Source organism: Lactuca serriola, chromosome 5 (assembly GCF_051521515.1).
Source record: "Lactuca serriola cultivar US96UC23 chromosome 5, Lser_US96UC23_V15, whole genome shotgun sequence".
Classification (NCBI taxonomy): domain Eukaryota; kingdom Viridiplantae; phylum Streptophyta; class Magnoliopsida; order Asterales; family Asteraceae; genus Lactuca; species Lactuca serriola.
This window is the reverse complement of record NC_136412.1, coordinates 57,602,725-57,626,400: the sequence shown is the minus strand read 5'-3', so window position 1 is coordinate 57,626,400 and position 23,676 is coordinate 57,602,725. Positions and strand designations below refer to the sequence as shown.

At 35.3% G+C, this 23,676-nt stretch overlaps 2 protein-coding genes across 2 annotated transcripts; both read right to left on the bottom strand.

The window, feature by feature from the left end:
* Positions 1-14,309: 14,309 nt before the first annotated feature.
* Positions 14,310-17,281, bottom strand: LOC145052522 (putative 1-acylglycerol-3-phosphate O-acyltransferase). The gene is made up of 9 exons (XM_079000345.1): positions 16,826-17,281; positions 16,160-16,396; positions 15,996-16,042; positions 15,702-15,820; positions 15,462-15,622; positions 15,277-15,377; positions 15,079-15,178; positions 14,677-14,800; positions 14,310-14,563 (listed from the first exon to the last, which is right to left on the bottom strand). Exons 1-9 carry the CDS (start codon positions 17,047-17,049, stop codon positions 14,438-14,440), a joined length of 1,239 nt encoding a protein of 412 aa, XP_078856471.1. The 5' UTR covers positions 17,050-17,281; the 3' UTR covers positions 14,310-14,437.
* Positions 17,282-21,527: 4,246 nt separating this feature from the next.
* Positions 21,528-22,976, bottom strand: LOC145052521 (V-type proton ATPase 16 kDa proteolipid subunit). Its single transcript, XM_079000344.1, has 3 exons — positions 22,772-22,976; positions 22,278-22,563; positions 21,528-21,973 (listed from the first exon to the last, which is right to left on the bottom strand). The coding sequence occupies exons 1-3, from the start codon at positions 22,848-22,850 to the stop codon at positions 21,841-21,843; spliced, it is 498 nt and encodes a 165-aa protein (XP_078856470.1). The 5' UTR covers positions 22,851-22,976; the 3' UTR covers positions 21,528-21,840.
* Between the last annotated feature and the right edge of the window lie 700 nt (positions 22,977-23,676).

Sequence of the window (23,676 nt, the reverse complement as noted above, 5' to 3'; positions counted from 1 at the left end):
ACCAAAAACCCTAAAAATTGGTCCAAGAAGCACAAATCACAAATGACAAGGAAAGCTTTGAGCTTTTTACCTCAAAAAGAAGCTCCAACCTCTGTACAACTTGGATCTAATCTTGTCCACCAACTTCTAGCTCCTAAAATGGCCTCCTCTTCTCTTTCACCAACTTGAAATGGCACTTTGAAGCTTAGAACACACACACACAAGCTAGGGACGAAGGGTAGCTCTCTATTAGGGTTTCACTCTCTGAAATGGTGGCTGAGGATAAGGCCTTAACATTCCTTTTATAGTGTACAAGCCACAAATTAGGGTTTGCATCTGGGCCCGCTACACCCAGCGTAACCCTAGGTACGCCCAGCGTACCTAGGCGAGTCCGTGTCCAACTTAAGTGCATGAGTACGCGCAACGTACTCTTCAATATGCCCATCGTACCCATTTGCCTTAGTATTTCTTTTAAGGGTTTAACTTGACAACTTGGAAAATGAGAAGGGTTTAAGAGACACACCTGAATTCGGGATGTTACATCTTAATCCAAAAACCACCATATCTTCAAGATAGAGCTTATAAACACAGATTCGGACCTTAAAGGCTAAAAGGTCATGTAAAGTCTTCAACTTTACTCACATGCATGGCTAAATGAAGCTTAAGAGGCCAAAACAAGGGTTTGTGTCACACCCCAAACCAGAACGGCGGAAACGTCTGGGGGCGGATGAAGTGACTTCATGTATAGTATCATAACAATTGAATAGTAATGAAACATAGAAACTCAAACATTCATATATTGATAATACAAGTTTACATTGTTTACAACACTTTGTTTGTTCAAAAGTTAAATATAAATAACTGAAAAGTGGAAAACGTGAAACGACGACGCCGACCCTTAAGAATGGTGGAATACCTGTCTACTGGTTTCCTGAGAATACAAGTGATTTTGAAAAGTGTCAACTATAAAGTTGGTGAGTTCATAAGCATTTTGTATGAAAAGGGTTTGTAACTGTTTTGCGAAAAAATGCTTTCGTATACTTCCAGAAAATACGATGTTTTCTTTAATATGAACTGTAATTGTATGTAATTACCTTGTAACTTTTCCTTGCGAAGTAATAACTTATGTAAACAGAAAATCCAATATTTACTTATAAGTAAGCTGTAGTCTTAAACCCTAAAAACAGAAGTGTAAGTGATTGTGTACTGAAAATTATATGTAATTTTATATTTTAATAAAACCGGTGAAGTGTAATCTTCTCATAAACCAATATAGTTTTGGTAATCCCTATGTGAGTTCTTATAACCATGCTTGATATGACTGTTATGCCTGAACGATGTTCTTCATGCGTCGGAATTGGTAGACTTTTGTCACCCTAGACTTGCTGGTCTAACCGTAGCGAACAGCTGAGGTATGGGGTTGTCAATCCCGTATAGATCTATACACAACGGTCTCGCTCTCCCTCAAGGAGACTCTGGTTATAATGCAGGACTTAAGGTGTACTCTAGGTAGGTACGGTGAAGGAACATCTCACTAGAGCATTAACGGATTTACACGAACTACGACTCATTTTTTTCTTGTAAAATGTAATAAGTATGTCTTTGAAACTATTCATATATAATCTTTTATATAAATATGAAAGTGTATTTTTGTCTCGTATGTAAATGTGAAATGAAAACATAATATTTTTAGGTTAAAACCCACTAAATTAATAAGTGACTATAATGTAACCATTTTTGCTAGAAAAGCTCCATTTATATAATCATATACATAAACACATGTAAGTTATCATGTCTAGATGTTTTAAAATACTATAACATATAAACTTACATCTAAACACAAGTATAAAACATTTAGTATGATAAAGACAATTTATAGTTTTTGACTTTTCTGTCCATGTTTGTAGAAATATTATAGAAAAATCATCGTAAGTCGAAATTTGGATCCGTAAACTCTCAAAGCTTATAAAAAGAGTCTATTTTGTCCATAATATTTTTACCTGACCTTAAATGGTTCCTAAATAGAGTGAAAACATTCATTTCTACAGACTGGTCTGAAAATGTTCTGAAATGATAGGTAGTTTTGTAAAAATCACCATAAATTGTGGGAAAATTGTATGAACGTGTGCGAGTAGTCCTTAAAAAGGTATAGACCTAAAATATTTTCATATTGAACAATTTTGAAATATACGAAGTTTAAGCAGGGCAAAACAGTCAGTGAACAGACCACAACTATTCGGTAGAAAGCTGATTTTTAAGCTTATATATGTTTTAGTGACATAACTTGTATTTTTAGTTTGCAAAGCCTTTAGATCATCCAAATAAGATTTGTTTACTTGTATTCCACCCCTAAAAACTTGGAAAAACTCGAAAATGAAGGGGTATGAACTCACATTTAGTGGATTTCTTAGTGGATAAAGAGATGAAGATGAAGATCCTCAAGCTTAGAACACTTGAAGATGGTATTACCCTATGGATAATAACACATATAAATGTGTGTAAATATAACAAAAATAGTATGAATGTGTATAAAAACACTATATTAACAAGGAATTCTTACCAAAAATCCAAAGAACCAAGTTGGAGGGATGGATCTTTGGAAGACTTGAACTTGTTCTTGAGAGGATTATGGAGGAATGGAGAAAATGAAGTGAGAGATGAAGATGAAGAAAGAGGGGGGAGAGGTGAACGAAATTTATGGGGGAGCTAGGGTTTCTTTCTTGTTATTTGATGGATAATTATATTAGAAACATGTTGGATAATTAGCATAGAAGTATGGTGGTCATTAGTACATATGCATTGATATATGATGGTTAATTGTGTTGATGTTTGTGGAGTAATAGTGAGGTGTCACCCTTTTTGGTATTTCCTTTTCTCTCCTTTTTTTTCTTTTTTTTTTGTTTGTCTTGACTCCCAACCGCAAAACCTAGGAGGTTTTTGTTGGGTTTTATGTACTATAACACTCCTATGGTGGACATACAACCCTAATGCTTTGGATATAAGTTTTCTCTAGTTATACATGCAACAAAAATTATCCAAATCATGAAACCTATCTAGCATACAAATTTGGTACATGAATCATAAAACTAGTTAGAATAATACCTCTTATTTGTAGCTTGTAGTTGTTGGCCTTTCAAAAGCTTAGCACCTCAAGTGTGATGCCTCAAAAAGTCACAAACACCATGACCAAATGGAGGACTTTAAGAGAGAGGCTAGAACCACCAAAATCGGTTCGGGTTCTCTTAGAACCCTTAGGTGGGTGAATTTGGAGTTAAGGGGCTACTTTTATAGTGTGGAATTCCTAAGGTCTCAACTTGTAAACCCTAATTCGTTCCTTGGGCCTTAAATCCAATAATCCATATGATAAGCCTTATGGACTAACACTTCATGGACTCTCACATAAACTTACTCCATCACTAATCAATCATGAATCATTGGCCTAAACTATATATATTGTTGATTTAGTTAATCAATGTGACATCCCCAAAATCTCGGCCAGAAAAGACCAATTTCATTTATGCTTTTTAAATAATTTCAGAGTAAATCCTTTTGATTTAAAAGAGTTGCGGAATTTGTTCCCAAAACAAAACATGATAAAATAATATTTATCACAGTATTTCATCAAGAGATGCATTTTCATTATATAATCAAAACTCGGGATGTCATGTTCCGATACAGACCACAAAACATAAACGATAATATTACAAGTCATTCAACAAATATATACATATACAGACTTGTAAACAAAACAACTCGATGATTCATCCATCATACGCCCTTGCGCCACTTCCTGTAATACAAATAAAACTGAGTGGGTCAGGCTTGGGAGCCTGGTGAGCATATAGGGTTTTCAACCCACAATAAATAAATTATATTTAATTTCACCAACCAATCACTATCCCGATTACCCATTCCCGTTATCCTCACTTTGCGTCCCTAAAATAACATCTATCTCAAGGGACCTAATCTAGGATTTTCATCGGGACGTACATTACTGCTAAGGGGTTTCCTCAACAATAGATATCCTAAAGGCAACCATGAGGGGGATAGAGTACACCGGTGAACACATCGTTCACAACACCTACAGGTTATGAACCTGCTAGCGTTCCACAGGATTGTCTAGAAAGAGTCCGTGGTCGTTATCCATACTCCGCTGAATAACTAGATCAACAACAACAACATCGAGGCCTCTCATCTGTTTATTAAACACCAACTATCTACCCATGTTCTACCCAACATATTAGTAGATAAAAATATATATTTTCATACATAGTTTAAAACCTGTATATCATTTTCATTCAATACATATTCCACATAACAGATGAGGCACACCCACATAACACGTATTTCATAGAAAGTAAATCAGATCTATGAGATAGAAGAGAATGAATATACATTCACATTTATAACAACAAAATTATACACATAAACAACAATATACTTAATACACTCAAACCATACTTGTATTATTATCGTGTTTATGAAAGGTAGTATACACTCACTTGATCAGAGGACGATCGGACAACACTACGACTTGCAGAAGTAGTAATCCTCAGCAGATCTGGAAGATCTCTTCAAAAATCGAACTTCTCGCGGGCAGAGCTTCGGCTCGGGAACCGCACTTCTCGGGATCTTCGGGATCTCGGGACTTGCTTCTGGGCTCGAGAATAATACCGGGGCTTCGGGGTATTTCTGGCACGCAAATCGATGCAAAACGGGAGAGAGAAGAGAGAAAATAGCAAAAGAACTCGGCTGCCCTCGCATCCTATTTATAGGAGGCTGGAGCCTCGGAGTACGTGGGGCGTACTGCAGTACGCGGGGCGTACTCCGAAACGTCATGGCGTTCGTCATCCGAAGAACTCGAGTGCGAGGTGCGTCATGCTTCGCTGTACGCGGGGCGTACTTCGGATCAGATCGGTGACTCCTTCGGATAATCATCCGAATTAAAGATTTAATTTAATTACAAAATATTTAATAAACTTCGGAAATTCATATCTTCTTCATACGAACTCCGTTTTCGACGCTCTTTATATCCACGCGTAGGTGAGACTACGCTCTACAACTTTCATTTAGACTTCGTCGGCTAATTTTGAATTTATTTTTATTATTTATTTTTAGTAGGTCGGGACAGAAAAACTTCGTTATAAATTCATAACTTCTTCGTTTGACGTCCGTTCTCGCCTAACTTTTTATCGCTTCGATACCAACAACGAGACCTTCGATCCTCGTTTAGATTGCTTCGGCTAAAAACCGCTCGATCTCAAATCGAGTATTTCAGGCTGCATACCGCTAAGCCGAAACTTCGATAAATCATAACTTCCTCATACGAAGTCAGATTTGGGCGTTCTATATATATTCGGAAACCTCGTTTCCACTACTACAACATTATCCAAAGATATCAAGTTTATTTTACACTTAAATTTTGACGCTTATTTTTATTCTTAATTAATCAAACCACATAATTAAGCAATTAAGCACAAAACACATAATACTCAAATAATACACTTCTATTATTTCAAAATGGGTTACAAAGGTTAACCTAGACTATTATATCAACATTAATGACAGGCCCAGAAACACAGGCGTTACAATCAGTCCCCTTGATTTAATTAATCTCTTGTGATCACTAAATTAATTCCAAATTAATTGTTGACCAATATTAATTATATAATATGATTTCTCAATTAATATATTATACTAATAATATATTAATAAATCACAAATAACTTCTTTCTCAAATATCCATCCTTTCACGTCTCCCAGCTGCGGAAGTGCATGGTAGACGAATCTGTAGTGGTGCCTCTAGAGGATATTCAGGTGGATGAAAGCCTGAACTACATTGAGCGATCAATAGCTATCCTCGATAGAAATTCGAAGGATCTAAGGAACAAGAAGGTTGAGCTGGTGAAGGTGCAATGGCAGCACCGCAAGGGCTCGGAATAGACGTGGGAGCCGGAGGATGAGATGAGAGAGAACTACCCCGAGCTTTTTCCAGATGCAACAGCTGTTGCAAACTTCGAGGACGACATCTAAAATAAGTGGGGGAGAGTTGTAACGCCCGGTTCCTGGTACGTATTTTTTTTAAATATAAGTTTTTGCGTTTTTACTCTGGGACTCGACGAGTTGGAGGCCCAAATCGTCGAGTAGATGCGAAATTTGGACGTGGGTGGAAGAGCCTACTCGCCGAGTCGGAAGCCCCGACTCAACGAGTAGAAATGTCTAGATAAAACCCTAAATTTGAGGGTTTGCACCCTATTTAAACAACTTATAGGGTCTCCACTCCAGCCTCCATCACCCTCAGACTCTCTTCTTGAAACCATAATCATATATTGAGTGTTCTTGAGTTTTTGTCCTTTTGTGTGTGTCTTTGAAGCTTAAGAAGAAAGAGGAGGTTTGGGAGATCAAGAGAAAGCAAGTAGATCCAGAGGTTTTGGCACATTTCAGCTCAGTTGAGGTATAAAGCTGATACCTTGACTATTCATTTCTTAGATCTCTATTTAAGGCTAGTTTCTACCTTTTCTAAGTCCTAGTGAAGCCATTTTTGGGTTTGTGTGTATCAATGGGGTGGTACATTCAGATCTGGAACCTTTAAGGGTTCCCATGGCATAAAGGTGCCAACTTTATGGCCATGGGAGTCCCATGCACCTTGTAGACTTCATTTTGGGTCCTTATGAGCTAGTTAACCCATGCATGCATGTAAAGTTGTAACTTTACGTGCTATATCAATCCTAGGAGGTTAGATTTATGTTCTGGATGCATCAAGCCCGACTGAAATCGACTAGATAGTCATGGAATTTAGGGGACTCGACGAGTCGTTCATATGACTCGGCGATCTGGGTCATGGTTCCCCAATCTTTTATGTTTCTAATCAATCTGTTTGGGTCTAGAAGAGGACTCAACAAGATGGACATAAATATGGACTTGAAGATCAAAGAACTCGACGAGTTCAAGGATGAACTCGGCGAGTTCAAGGCAATGTCCCAACTTATATGAAGAAGAATTTGACGAGTTCAAGGAAGAACTCGGCGAGTCAAGGACTAAACACTTCAACTTGTATGAAGCAGGACTCGACAAGTTCAAGGATGAGCTCGGTGAGTCATGAGCAAAAGGTCCCGATTCTGTATGAAGGAGAACTCGACGAGTTCTTGAAAGACTCGACAAGTAGGATCGAAGTTCTAGTATTTTGTGGATTATGGAACTCAACGAGTTGGTGGACCAACTCGGCGAGTTGAGTCAACCAGATGTTGACTTTGACCAAAAGTTGACTTTGACCAGGGTGTTGACCTTGACTTTGACTTTGACTTTGACCTGAGTTGATCCTTGAAAGGGTTAAGAGTATGGAATGGTAATTAAGGAGGTTTGATATGTGTAGGAGGTTGAGAGGAGTTGATCCCATCATCGAGTACACTTCAGACACTTCACGACATTGAGGTGAGTTACCTTCTAGTAGAAGTGGGTCTAAGGCACCAATGTCAGCCCACTAGTAGGTGATTATAGATGAGATGATTGTCTTTGTGATAATTGTCTGGTATGCCATTATCTGATATGTTTATGTGCCAGTATGCTATGTTATTCTATGGTAGTGGTAGGGGTAAAATAGTCCCCGGTTACCGGTTAAAAGAGACCGCTATATGCTAGGCAGTATATGATTGTTATGTTATGCTAGATTATTATGTGGTAGTGGTAGGGGTGAAATAGTCCCCGGTTACCAGTTGAAAGAGACCGAAGGGGAGGCTAGCACCCAAATATGCAAGGCATTATGTGATTATATGGTATGTGGTATGATGGGGGAACTCACTAAGTTTCGTGCTTATAGTTTTCAGTTTTGTTTTCAGATACCTCCTCATTGAAGGGGAAGGAGCCGACACGATAGCAACACATCACCCACACATGATTTCCGCATTATGAGATTCTTGGGATTATACTATGACAATATTACTATTTTTATGATATGGATTTGAGACATGTGATTATGGTTTTGTGAAATGATGTGACTTGATGATGTTTTCCTATAAATGTTTCTCTAAACCGTTATATCAAAAATGAAATTTTTGGTCTTGAAAATTGGGATGTTACACAAGGCATGAGGTTCTACATTTATGTGTTTTAAACTCACTAAGCCTTAAATTTATAATTCCAACTAATTTTACCAGCTAAAACACAATATATAGTATACCTAGTCGTGTAATAGTATAGTAGAGTAAGGGGTCAAACGCAAGGAACAAAAATTTTAAACTAAAAACTAAATGCTAATAATTAAACTAAAGAAATAACTTTAAATGGGGTTTTATCTGATTTTACAAGTTCAAAAAAGCTTAAATTTAACACTTAAGTATAAACAAAAGCAAACACCTAGAAAACGATTTTTAATCAAGAATAAAAAATACTTTCGTTTACCTTCGAATCTCCCATTTTCTTATGGTTAATTTCAAGATAATGGATTTATTCAGTTGGTTACCAATTATGAATTAGTAGTTATCATGATCTGAATAGCCAACATATATCAATTCATGAACTTCAATTACTATGGTCAAACAACCTAAGAACACCAAATTGATTTTAAGATTTTTATTGGACTATGAATGATAAGATTTAACAATTAGTTTTCTATGGTCAAGACAAACAATTTAAGTACACAATAAGATTATCAATGCTTTCCTACATAATTAAAGCAACAAACTTTTACCACCTAACTCTAGGATATGTTTTATCTCTAGATCTAACGATTCATTGTTCATAAACAACAACTAGATAACAAGTTCATAAAATCAAATTGATCATCTAACTACACAACACTTGAAAGAAAAGCAACAAAGGTTAGAACTTTAACATGCTAGGATATGATTTATCAAACACAAGTAAAAACCAACTTCATAAATAACAAAATAGGAAATCAACGCATAGTATTAGGGTTCATCTAATCCAAACGAAAGTAAAGGGTTATTAGCCCATGATCATAGCAGAAACACACATAATCACAAAATAAAATAAGCTAAACATGGTAAAAACTAAGCAAATTGAATGATTAATGAAATCTTCACTTTAATCACTTTGATCCTTGTTATTCAATCGAAATCTAGACTTCCAAGAGTTTCTTAGAAGTAATTTGTCACTTTTAGTTGAAGCTCTTTCTAAGATCTTCCTAAATCTAACCTAAAAATCGATATTTATACTTTTCATATTACAGCTTCCACGTCGTAGCATAATGCTCACCACGACGTGGGAGATAATTTCTTTCGTAGACCTCAAGTCTTCATGCAGATCAGTCGAGAAGCTTCCAAGCTACCACATCGTGGGAATGTAGTTTCCATGACGTGGCATCCACTTAATTCATGTTTTCTTCTCTCTTTTCCTCTTTATGTATGTTCCAACCTTCAAGTTTCCAGCTTTATTCATTTTTATTCATTTTCCTCGAAAATATCATTCTTTGGATACAAAATAGATTTTATACTAATTAATCACAAACTATCTTTGTAATTAACCCAATTAAATCTAAAATATACTTCAATAACACATAAATATATGTATAAATATAGCACTATCGTACATATCAAGTGTTTGTGTGATTCTTGGTCTCATTCCCGTTGTTGGTGATTTATTAAGGTGTTCGTATGTAACAACACATTTTAAGTATGTTGTTCTCATGTAGATACTCTTTGTCATGTGTGTATGTGTTTAACATAAAGACTAAGGTTAGAAGAAGTGAACCATTCTACTTAAAATGAAATTAAATCACAATTTTATCATGTGACACTTTACATAATTTGCTAATGTTTTTATCATCATTTAGTTCAAAACGCTTGGGCAATGATGAACTAGAGGATATGAATATCGTTCAAGATATGTCCCTTAGTTGCATATGAAACCACCAAAATTAGCCTAAAACAACTTAGAAGTTCCTTATCTAGTATATGTATTATTTGTTGTTGGTTCCTTTTGTTCTTTTAATTTTGCTTAGTTGTTTGTTTGAATTATATATATATATATATATATATATATATATATATATATATATATATATATATATATATATATATATATGTCACACCCCAAAACCATGAACGGCGAAAATGTTCTGGGGCGGAGGACGTCATGTACAGTATCACAACAATGAATAGTAGTAAACAAGCAACAACATCATCCATTGCATTAATAATATAATTTCATACATGTGTGTTCTGTCAAAGTTATAGACACCAAAAATATACATATCAAAATAAAAGACGAGTCTTGAACGAACTCCATCTTCTCAAAAGCCTGGCACCTGTACCTGTCTATTGGTGACCTGAGAATACAAGTTATTTTGAAAGCGAGTATTAGCTTAAAGCTGGTGAGATCATAAGTATATTAATGTATGTGTTTGTATGAAAGCATTTGTAAGATGTTCCGTAAGATGTTTTGTACAATGTTTTGTAAAATGTTTGAACTCTCCTAGAAAACCCTATGTTCCCTACTAACTGTAGCCTTCTACCAAGGCATCTAGTGTCTGTGCGTGTGTCTCTTGTTAGAGTGTGTGTTTTCCCAATTCTGACTATCATTAACCAAAAATATAGTTTTTACATTACCGTGCATCGTGTGAATATTCGCGAAGTGAATGTAATGGGAAAATATTATAGTACCGTAGTATTTGTAATAAGTGACTACCGTTGTACTAACTACCTTAAAACAAAAGGTGTTCAAAGTAACATGTGATCGACATGTATCCTGCTACCGACTCTAGTAAAACGACGATGTAAGACGCTGTAAGAAATGACATTTGGCACCCGTAGACTTGCAAGTCCCACTGTAGCGAGCAACAAGGTGTAGGATAGTCAATCCAGTATAGATCTATACGCAAACTCATACGCTCCCCAATTAAGGAGATTCGGGATACAAAAACGGTCATGGCAGGAAGTGCCATGACCTGTCTAATGGTTCACATAACTGCATGAATGTATATGTAATGAATGTATTATCTGTAAGTGTACTCTTTCTCTGTCTAGCCTGTATGTACTGTATTGTTCTGCATGTGCTAGCTGTAATGTATGTTCTCTCTCTATCTAGCATGTATAGTAATGTACTGACTCATGAATGAACTAACTCATTGTATGTTTCATTGTTCTAGTAATAGTATTAGTATCCTCATGTGCTACCCCTATGGTAACTTACTAGTGATATAACCGGTATGTATGAACATGAAAGTATACCCTTGCTACCCAAGGTATTCAATGGACTGGAAGAACCTTTATGACTATATATGTACACATGATATATAACTAATATTTAAACGACCTTCGGAAGGATACCCGATACCTTACCAGACCACATCCTAACGGGGAAAAGGAAATAAAGCGAGCTGGCCTTCCTAAGCCTTTTAAACATGTCTTATATAACTATACATACATAGGCATGCATTTGATAATAAGTATAATAGAGCTTAAGTAAATGTTTTTGATAAGTATAAGAATTTGTAAAACAGTTTGAACAGTAAGAAAATAACTGGTTTTGTAGTTATTAATAACATGTGATTGATGTAATAACTATAAGTATTCAACTTGTATCCCCCCCCCCCCCCCCCCCCATAAAGCATTTAAAAACATTTAAACCATTGATTAAGGGGTATGAACTCACCTGTAGTGAGTGGTACGGATGAACTGAAGATGTAGGATTGCTAGGTGTCAAGTGAAGTCTTGAACACACTCTATGATCCTAGTTAACATATATATATATATATATATATATATATATATATATATATATATATATATATATGTACCCAATTAGTCTTTAAAAAACTAATAAACAAAGTCAAGACACCCTAGGACATGCTAAACACCTTATACAAGTGTTACAAGTCTCAAGGATTGCATCTAAGTGTTGTAGGGAAAGGCTAGTGTGTTTGGGGTTCAAGGAACACTCCATTAGGGAGTTTATGGTTTTGTGGTCATAACCAAAAGGGTTTATGGTCGTAAACCCTTGGGTTTACGGTCGTAAGCTCACCCCCTTTGTGACCATTTGTTGTTTTAAGCTTTAAGAGTCCCTAGAAGCTTTTCTACTTGATGTAGTGACCATGGAAGGAACTAGGGCACCATTTCACTCCTAAATGGATTTTACGGTCCCTTTACCATTTTCCTTTGAGTTTACTACCGTAAACTCATAAGGTTTATGGTATTTGGGGGTTTTCAAGTCCTTAGCTCATCATGGTAATAGTCTAGGTTAGATTCTAGGCATAAGGAATAAATATGGGGCATTTATACCCTTTTTGGGGTGTTTACGGTTTTAGGAGATCCCCAAACCGTAAACACGTATAAATGAGTGTTTTCTTGTTCTTTTATGTGATAAACACTTCAAGGAATGATCTAGGCAAGTCCCTAAGGTATTGTGAAGCACCTAGACACCCTAAAGCACCCTTTGGCACTATACTTGGTGTTTACAGTTTTGGGAGCCTCCCAAAACCGTGAACACCTTGTTCTTGGTGTTCTTGGGACATTTCCTTGATATTAAGATGTATAGCAAGCTTTAAAAGGCTATAGGATAGAAGTACTTACTTTGTCGAAGCTTGAAATGAACTAAAAGTCCAAGAACACTAGTGTGTGTTCTTGGTGTTTTGGAAATCTAATCAAAACATGAAATTTGATGGATTAAAGGATGTATAATTACTAGTTGTTGTGATATAACAACAAATCAAGCCAAGAAGTACTTACGTTTTCGGGAAATCAGGTGAAAACTGGGATGATAGTTGAGAGTGTTTGGAGATTACTCTTTAGGGTGAAAATGAGAAGTGATGTGTTTTGAGGAGTAAACTCATGCTTAAGCATGAGTTTACGGTTTTTAGGGTAGTTTACGGCCCAAACATAAAAGTTTAATTGGTTGGGAACTTCTAAGCTACGAGGTATTCGCGGTTTTGAAATTTCAAGACCCGAGACGACACATTCTTTCACCCGTTCATTTAAAGAATAATTATTATAATAGTCAAACGAACTTTAAATTTGTTAAAAACAAATAGAACTGAAATTGACTTATGATTGACTTTTAAGGTTTGACCAAATGAAAATTTCGAGTTGTCACAATATATATATATATATATATATATATATATATATATTGTAACACCCGACTTTTTAACACAAGATACATAAAAAAAATCCATTTATTATTCATAAAAACACATTGGTGTATGCTTACATTAATAATCTAATATTCTAGGGTCCGTTTAGTGTTATTCTCAGAGTGACCGTTGTTTGTGTTGGTGGGATGATGGAAAAAATAGTATTGTGTCACGATCCTACAGGCCCATACTAGGATGAGGACAAGAATGGTGTTGTTTTGTGAGTCTTCCTGGGATGAGGACAAGAACGGTGTTATCCTGTGAGTCTTTAGGCACAATATGTGGAAGGAGTCATGATGGGATTACGGGCCTACGTTAGTATGCAATATGCGGGCGGGACCCGACTAATGCGATTAGATGAGAGTACTATAGCGTACTGATGTGTGGATTATGAGTCTGATGAATCGACACGAGGTTGTGAGTTTCTAGGTGTGAAATATAGGAATATAGTAATAGCCTAGGTGAGAGAATAAGTGGGTTTGGAAAACCCATAAAGGAATTATGCGAGATGTATATAAAGTGTTTTCCAAAACGAATTTTGAGGAAGAAATCTGATTTAAGTGGGTGAGAGTTATAGGCTTGTTTTTTGGATATGTTTTTGGGGGTTTTCAGGAAAAATCAAGAAGAGGGTTTGAGGAAAAATCCTAGCTCTCAACGCGCGCAACGGAGTGTTGCGGTGCGTGTCATGTCATTAAGTAGGGATACGGTGTTATGTGGATTGCAACATAAAGCCGTAATAACCCAAAACCCTAGGTCTCGATCCTCGATCCCTATTTAAGGAATGTGATGTTTAAGGTTTGCTCAATTCACAACCTCCATTCCCCAGATGCAAACCTTAGCCTTGTGAGAGTATTGTTGAGCCATTTTGTGAACTTTTGGGAATACCTGATAATAGGTATTTTAGTAATTTGGTTATAATCTAATTTTAAGATAATGTTTTTAATTTTTATATAGATCAATTATCATTAAATTAAGTATTCTGGTATATATGTGAGTTTATAGGTTTTATAAGAGAATACATGTCATGTGAAGTTTTACAAGGACATAGACGTAATTATAAAAACTTATAAGGGACATAAACGAAATTCTCCCTTAAAAGTAATACACTAAGTCAACTTTTTTTTTTTGCTTTTTTTACTTCACCCATTAAATCATTCTATCCGGATCAAGTAAAAAACAAACAACCATGTATAGTTGTCAAGATTAAGAGCTTAACTCATCAAGACTAATAACTCAAAAAAAATAAAATAAATAAACAACCCATTACTTTTGTGCCAATACATATTCAATCAAATTATAAGCTATAATACAAGTGTTGTATTGAGTTTGTGTTGCATATAATTAAGGTATTAACAAGGTCAAATTGGTAAATTAGACAGATATAACACCTTCTTCTAGAGGATAGTTAGCCATATCTGGAGACAGAAATCTCCTGCAAGCATGCAATACTGATGAGTGAAAGCCCTTTGCATTATCCAGAAACACAAAGTGACCAGCCTGCAAATCATAATCAAATATATAAATACCATAAAAAAATATATTTCTATTAAAATATATAAAAAAAATAATAATAACATCCATTTGTGTCAACACATAAGGAAAATAGAAACCTGTGGGACCCGTATAATTTCACACGGGACATTCATATTCTTCCGTGCTGCCTCCGCCCCCTTGTAATCCATCCAATCCTGGAAACCGTATATAAACGTCGTTGGCACTTTCCACTCTGAAGATCTGCAGCCAAAACAAAATAATAAATGTCATTTTTACCCTCGATTGGTGGTGGCGGGTGTACTAAGCCAAACAAAGAAAAAGGGTAAAATGGTCATTTACATATCATATTCAGACATTTCATTTGGTCTGAAAGAGAAACAAATGTTTCTTTTTTTCTTTTTTCACATTAAGTCTTGTATAGACTATAGATAAAGTGGCTGAATGGATAATGACCATTTTACCCTTGTTTGTGTGTATTAAGTTCATCAAGTCAGAAAGAAACACACACACACACGGACCTTTGTAATAGAGGGCTCCGAGCAAACGCCCCAAATGAAAAAATATGCTTCAAACAGAGCTCTCCACTGGCCTTTGCAGCCAAAGTATGGTACACATAATCTTCAATAAAAACATTAATAATTACTAAATATTAATATATATTTATTCCAAAATATTTTAATATGTCAAAATGGTTAATTTGGTCAATTTTCGATTACCTGTGAGTAATGCAGACTCTTGCTCAGCCAACCCTTCACCTTCACCAAATCTTGCACTTGTGTATTTACGGACTAAATTTGGACCAAATGGCCCTAAGCCTCTGAAAATAAAAAATATAAAAAGAAATTAAAGAAGTATCAAGAAAAGAAAATGACAAATAAAAAAAAAAGAAAAAGATATTTACCTCACAACCTTCATTGGAGTAAAATTAGACTCCCATAAATGATTCAAAACAGCTCCTTTCCATGTTGCTTGGAATTTTGTAAGTCTTTCTGATTTATGTTCGGTTTCTGATGTAAATCCAGCGGGTCCCACCAAAATCAGATGTTGTACGTGCTCCGGGTGCTTTTAATATTTTCAATAATCAGTAAAAAAAAAAAGTATATTTTGTTTTTTATTGGTATATATCAGTAAGAAAACTTACTTTGAGAGCATATTTGGATGCAATGTATCCTCCAAACGAGTGCCCAAGCAAAACAAAGTTGCTGAGGTTTTTGGCCTTTCGCCATTCCTCAAAGGAATCAACAAACCAAGCTTCAGTTTCTACAATAGAAAAAAATATCTTACTTAATGACCATTTTACCCTTAATGTAGAAAAAACTTATATGTGGGTGTTTCCATGTAGAAATAATAACTTAATAGAGAAAGTAGGGAAAGAATAACTTATCCGAATAGCTATTCATGGAAAAGAAAAGTAATAGGCTAATAAAAACCTAACCTTCTGTACTTGTGCAAGTGAAATCAGGCCTGCTAGATGCACCCCAACTGCCATACAAGAAACAAAACTGCAATAAATAAGCTAGAAAATTGAAACTATATAGAAGAAAATGAATCCCTACAATAATGTGCAGAATTTGGTCAAAGATTATGTGAAGAACTGACCCTAGCTGATCGATTGCAATCACTCTGAAGTGTTTGGCAAGAGTGTCGAAATTTTTAAAAAAGAAACCTTGAGAAGCTGCATATCCATGCACCATTACAAGAGTAGGAGAATCCTGTTTGCTGTCAAAGGTGATGGTGTTGATGAATCTTGATTCATTGCTAGCAGAACGAAACCACCTGACCTTAGATCCTGGTGGGCCAGATCCGATATCAACCAGCTCTTGAGTATATGGTGTCCTGGTATTGAATCGAGCACAAAGGACAACAGCTACATTACATTACTATCGATACTAAGAACTTGCAGATTCATAAAATGGTTCCTTTTCACAATTCAGATTGTATACTGTTGGATAAATAGAGATACACTTGCACTACTCATGTTTTGTCAGTAAATACTTAACCAAAGAATGTCTGAGATTAGAACTCAAGCTTCCATTGTTGGAGATATGTGAATTTGCAGACTTTTTTTTTGCTTATAAACTGATCTCCCAGTTTACACTCAAGCAAAGGCTGCACACTCGCCAATGGATCTAATTTAATTGAGATACTAACTACTACAATTTAGGTATTCTATTCCAGGACGAGGGATGATTCAGAAGTAAAACATACCAAGAGAAATTTTACAATTTTGATACGTGAATGATAACAATAAAGAGGGAGAATTACTTGACAAGAGATAGAAGGCGTTTTTCAGCGGATATAATGTGATCCGTAGATGTGGGAATCCAACGAAGGGCAGAAGGCCATAGCGATTTCTTCGTTGTTGACGTTGAAGTTACAGTGGCGGCTGTTGCCGTTGCGGTTGCCGGCGCAGATGAGTTCAATTCCTGCGCCATAGCCTTGCCCAGAGAACTCGACTCCGCACGTCTCAGACCAAGTCTAAAGCTCATAAACTGGTTTCTGTTAACTGTTCTCGCTTAACCGATTGGTTTCCGAAACAGGAATTGAAACGAAGATCGGAAAAAGGCAATCTTTCGTCGGAATTGAAATACAAGTGAGGAGGATGGACAGGTTTGCCGGCCGCCCACGTCAATGGCGGTTGAGAGCGATCTGATTTTGACTATAATCTCTAGAAAAGGAAGGGGAAACGAATCCGAACTTCTGCACTAAAATTTTAGTAAAAAGAAAGGCATATTCTTGGAAAAGACGTAAGCGCTTATTCTGATACGAATCAAACTAATTATTATTTTAAGTTACAATAATACAGTATTTTTTTTATAACACAAAAGTATAATATAAAGTGAAATTTATATTATTCATCCAACCATGTTTTTTTTAAGGGCGGAATCAAGCTAGAAGGAAACTAGGAAGGTGCTAGAAAAGTTACAACATATAGATAACTACCAATTTAAAGAATTAAACATCTATCTATATTTCAATTAATTGAAAAAGATTAATTGAATTTTATCGGCCTTATTCGTTGGGTTGCTCTTGAAACTCTAAAACTCTTGAAAACTAAAGCCGCAAGTCACACTAAATGGTATCTATAAAACATGTAGATGCATTTTGCGATATAGAACCTTCGCTACACATTCGCAAGAATACTTTATTTTCGTGTGATTAATTTAAATTGGTTTCAACCGATGACGAATTTAGGCGTCTCTTGGGGGTGCCGGACCACCGCTCAATTTTCCGCTGCAGTGTATTTTTTTTTTCTATTAAGGTGCAACCACTAAAAAAATATGTGCACTTACCTGTGCAAGGTGCAACTACATCAAAAGTTCTTGCATCTGTCACTATTTCAAGCATCTCCATCAAACAGTAACTACTGAGTATATGCAAGAAAATAATTTTCACACATTCTTGGCGTTTCGTTCAATCATTCATAGTTTCGTTCAATCCTTCATAATATAAAGCTTCGTGAGGTTCTACATATAAAGTTATTTAAGGATTAGATATAATATTTCTTTAAGTGTTTGTGTGATTGTTAGTGTTTTTCCACTTGTTGGTGATTTATGAAGTCGTTGTATACAACAACCTATTTCAAATAAGTCATTCTAATATTCTATCTTTGGTTTATTAAAAATAAATATATCATTACTTCCAACATAGATATTGAGAAAAACAAACAATCAACTTAAAAAAATCTCAAAAGGATCACAAATAACATGTTGAGATATATGAAACTTATGATAAGTCAATAAACACGTTCCCGACCACGGAGACATATGCTTGAGAAAGCAAACAAGGAGTTTAGAAAGATCCCAAAATACGGATATGAAATTGTTCAATAGTTAGATATACACACCCCATGACATGAAGATATCACAATAACCACATTCTTAAATGAAATCATTTACAACAATATTGCACAACACTCATCCATAATGCAAATAAGTATTTGAGGCATTATGAGTGTTCAATATAAGATTTCAAGTCTCTGACAATGACAATATCAATAGCTTATCCATTTTTTAAATATATGTGGTAGTTAGTTAGAGGTGAAGAGGCATATTGTTATGTAGACTCTGAAAGAGTATATTTTTAGTTATATTATCATTAGACTATCCATTTGACTAGTTATATGTAATGTTATGTAACAATTCATTCTATAACAATCTATCCTATATTGAAATAAAAGGTAACATGTTAATGTAACTACACAACATACTTGTTTATTGCTTAATAATGAACCACAATCAATGGCGGAGTAAGAAATTTTGATATGGGGATACAAACATTGTCAATATATCTTTTATGTAGTTATCATATCTCGAGCATTAAAAAACATTATACAATCTTTTAGTTGGTGGTACAATAACATAGAGCATGCTTACAAATTATTTTCTTATATATAAAACAATTTTTTTCAGGGATGTTGTAGTATCCCCAACGCACCATATAGCTCTGCTGCTGCCACCAATGCATGCATACTAGGGAACAAGAACATCACATTAGCACATACTATATAACAACATATTTGTTATTGTTTTTTGAGCATGTTCTTTTGCAATTTTGTTGCCTAATGGGTAATCTTTGCAACATTATGATTTTTCCATGTTTCCTTATGGGTTTATATTTTCCTTTTTGCTACTTAGGGGCATTCTTGTGGCGTTCTTTTTCAATGGATGAAACCTTGATGACACTTAGTGGGTATTCATTATAGTATTTGTCATTAGCCATAATAATAAAAAGAAATAGGCAAGTTGAGGACTAGAAAACAGCTAACAAAGATATGATAGAGATATGACAGGGAAGAAACACAACAAGAATGACATAAATGAAAGCAATTATTTGTTCCCTTAAGAAGTTAATTCACATAGGAGACAAAAGGGGAACTAAACATTTGGCTAGAGGGGAGTGTATCATTTCTGTCATATATTTTTGCCTCACACATTAGCATCACCTCAATTTTATCATATTTTCATGCTTTCTTGCCACATACAGTGAGTGGTCACCATGACATGTATTAATTAATTATTTAATTTTTTAAATAATTCAATTTAAATAAAAAACTTAAACTTCATTAATTCAAACTAAAAATGCATAACAAGAAAATAAAAAGCTAAAAACTAAAAAAAAAAAAAAAGCATAACATTAAATAAAAGAAACCTAAAAAACAACCCAATATACGCTTAAAAAAATCTAAATGTTATATTTTTTATCCTAATTTTGATTTTAACTGCTAAAGGCAATTCATGCACCTCCCTACTCCCTAATGTAGTGACTTGGGTCTTACACCCTAGTGCAGTGACTTTTCATATGCTCTCTTTATGTAGAGAAATCTAAAAATTTATCTATTCTTGTATTCAGACCCTTAATCTTTGCCCCTGTCGCTTTTTCAACTTATCTGGAAATCTGGATTAACCTGTGTCTTTGCATTTCGTTTCGTCCCTTCCCGATGGGGGAAGGCAATGTAATTTAAATGGTATCATCATCGTGGAGGTCAATTCCAACACAATCATCTAATGTAGTGTAATCGGATTCCAATGTTTTTGACCGTTTTGAACCACCGTTGACCGACATGTTGTTTGGATGTTTTTACTCGTTTTCGATTTTTCATTATCTTTCACAAAATTTGAAAACTCAATAAATTTGAGAATGCTTCTTGTTTTCTTTTTTGTACACTTTTAACGCTTTATTGAAAATAACGTCATCACTTTCTGTGTTATGCTATTGATGTTTCATGTTATACAAACCGTTTAACAACATGACTTCCTTGTTTGTCTTTCCCTATTTCAAGTACACTTGGTCTTTGGTACGATATTGCTTCATTTCTTTGTGGAAACAGTTAAGAACTCGCCTCTAAAAATAATCATGTTTTTTGTCGTTGCCCATTTTCACATCCGCGGATATATATCGACCCATTAATGTGTTAATGCCATCACTTCTACTGGTTCCCAAGGTTTAGTTAGGGCCTTCCATTTTATTTTAGGTACTTCGTCATGTTGAGTGAACGTATTCGAGTTTGGAATTGCCATAACGATAGATGAATGTTGAATAGATTGGTCGATCAAATGAAAGTATAGTTCCCGGTCTTCTGAATGCCGAATTTGCTCAAAATCCCGAGTACCAGACCCATTTAGAGGGAGTATGGTACCAGTACCGATACCAACCTTGGTACCGAGGGGTAAAATGGTCAAGTTGATTGTTAAGGGGCAAATATCTTTAATAAATGGAAAAATTAGTAGAAAAGGTCAAATAAATGAAAATAGGAATGAAGCACATTGTGATAGTTTGTGTGGTTTGTTCGGAAAATGAAAACGTCTTTTTGTATGCTTTTTTTATATTATTGCTCATTTTGTAGTTATGTTGCTATATTAGAAAATATTTTTTTGCTTTTATAGTTTTGTATGCTTTTGTATTTGTAGTTTTGTATGCTTCTTTAGACAAAAGCAACATATCCTTAAAACTTTAGAAGACATGAGAATTGAGATATTAATATGCCAAGGTTTTGATTTTTTGGAAAAATTTGCTCATTTTCATAATTCATATATATAACTCATAATAGAATTCCTTTTAGAACATTACTCAATGTCATAAGGATATAATGCATGCGTATCAAATGTGTTTACATTGAAATCTTAACAACATAGTATGGATATTATGGTATATAAGAATATACAAATTTAATGGTGCGTATGCTTACAATCTAGGAACACTGTTAACAAGGGCGATCGCTTTATTGTTTCTTTAAGGCATTCAAAGCATGGCATGTGTTACACATGAATTTTATATTTTAATTATTCATACAATTTGAGGCGTATTTATACTTTTGGACTATGTGTAATGTGGAAAAACGATGCCAACTACCAAGAACAATCTAAGTGAAGTAAAAATTCTCACAAATATATTGAATCTTTTTTAGGTTGCTTATTCCATGGTTCTCATCAACATTATTTGGGGTCCTCTGACTGAAATAATACCATACCAAAACATTATGAATATCTTTTTCAAAATCAAGCAAATCAAATACAACGAAAGCATACATATCCCAACATGTTGTTTGCAAATAAATAAATAATACGAGTAATGAGAGTATGAGACATCTTTATTATAGTGAAAACCCACAATCTACCCTACACCCTACCCCCTCAACACACATATCATCACCATTTACCACCCACAAATTATGAAAAAACGACATAACTACAGCTTCAACTCTCCTCAAAATGAAAGATCAAAAAAACACATAAGTTATAGCTGTAGAACACACGATTATGCCACTGAATGAATACCTTCTAATCTGCTCTGGATTGACCAGCACGAGAAGAAAGAATGATGCCAACAATGAGACCATACAGAGCAAGAGCTTCAGCAAAAATGAGGATCAGGATCATCCCAACAAATAGTTTTGGTTGTTGTGCATTGGCTCTGAAGAAACAAATTAAAGTTAGCAACAGTTCAAGAAACTATAGATGAATGAAGGATTGTAGTCTTGTTGCAGTTGCAATGTATGAAAACAAGAACTTGAACAAAAAATCAAAATCTTGGAACTTGAACTGTATATAACGGTAAAGATTTTAGGTTATGAGACACTGAATTAATCTTAATGGATTCATGATAAAGCATATTCATGTTATCTTACAGATTACCATGTGCATACTGATCTGAAATGTGGAAAATATAGGTTTGAAGTAACAGAGATGTAGAGAATGAGAGAGTGAAGGAAAATTACCTAACACCAGCATCACCGACGATTCCGATAGCCATACCAGCAGAAAGACCAGCAAGGCCACAAGCAAGACCGGAGGAAAGATGAGCATACCCATCGAAAAGGTAATAGGATTTAGCCTTAGGGTTAATTCCAGTACTGATAATCACAGCGATAATCAAACCGTAAATACCCAACACTCCAGCCATAACAACTGGCACAATAGACTTCATCACGAGCTCTGGCCTCATCACTCCCATAGACGCCACTCCAACACCGCTCTTCGCCGTCCCGTACGCCGCCCCCATACCTACATAACAAAGTCAAATGATATAAAAAAGGAGCACTTGAATCGTGGATCGATGTTTTTGATTTCGAATGTCAACGTTATAGCTTAGAACGCCAAAGATCGATGTTAATAGATCGGCGTTAAACAGGATCATCACGTGTGTAGATTGATATCGGTTAATTAGATCGAATTTGGAATTCAGTGGATCTAGAAAAGCGATAAAACTTACAGGAGAAGACTAACGCGGCCGCGGCACCGAGAAAGCCGAAGAACGGAGCCGTTTCATCGCCGGAGAATGTTGAAGACATGATCGGTTGATTACGATCAAGTTTAGGGTTTATATTTTGCAGAGAAATTGATCGGATCTGAGGATCGAGAGAGGGAGAGAAAGAGCGAAAGGGGAGATGACGTTATATATGTTGGTTGAATTGTATGGCCCTGTTTAATCGTGGACGGGTTATGCCTCGGAGTGTGATTCATGTTCGAGTGTATCGGAAAATTTAAATAATTTAATTACTATAAAAGAAATGGCCAAATTTCCAAAATATACTAAAATCGGGGCTGTTTGATAACCTCTTAATTGAAAAATTAAGAAGCAATATCTGAATTTTTTAGATTCAGACTGTTTGGAAGGGTATGAAAAAAAGTCTCTTAATTTTTTAAAAACCTCTTAAAATTTCAGATTTAATATTACATCTGAATTAAAAAAAGACGCGTCTGGCTCTTGCCCTAATAAAATTCCATCCGCTTCTTTTTTTCCTTTATCGACCCTCATCCCCTTTCTTCTACCTCTCGGTCTTTAATAATCGTTGGTGTGCTCCCCACCGCCATTGATGAAGTCGATGCACGTTTGGACGCCTCCGTCAACAACTTCGACTATTGCAGGTAAGGTTTTTCCCCCCTAAAAAACCATTCTTATCACATACATTGATTACTTCATCTCGTTTCAGGTAAGTCGAAACGAAAATATGAGAGGATTTTGTCGTCGTTTCTCCGTTCTCATCCACCTGCTACATCCCTCGACGTCTGCCCTTCCTCCTGGTGAGTTCTTGATATCTGATTCTATTAGTTTGATTTTAAATCCATGAAATATAGGCGAAAATCAATTCACAGTAAATACATACATTTGTTCTT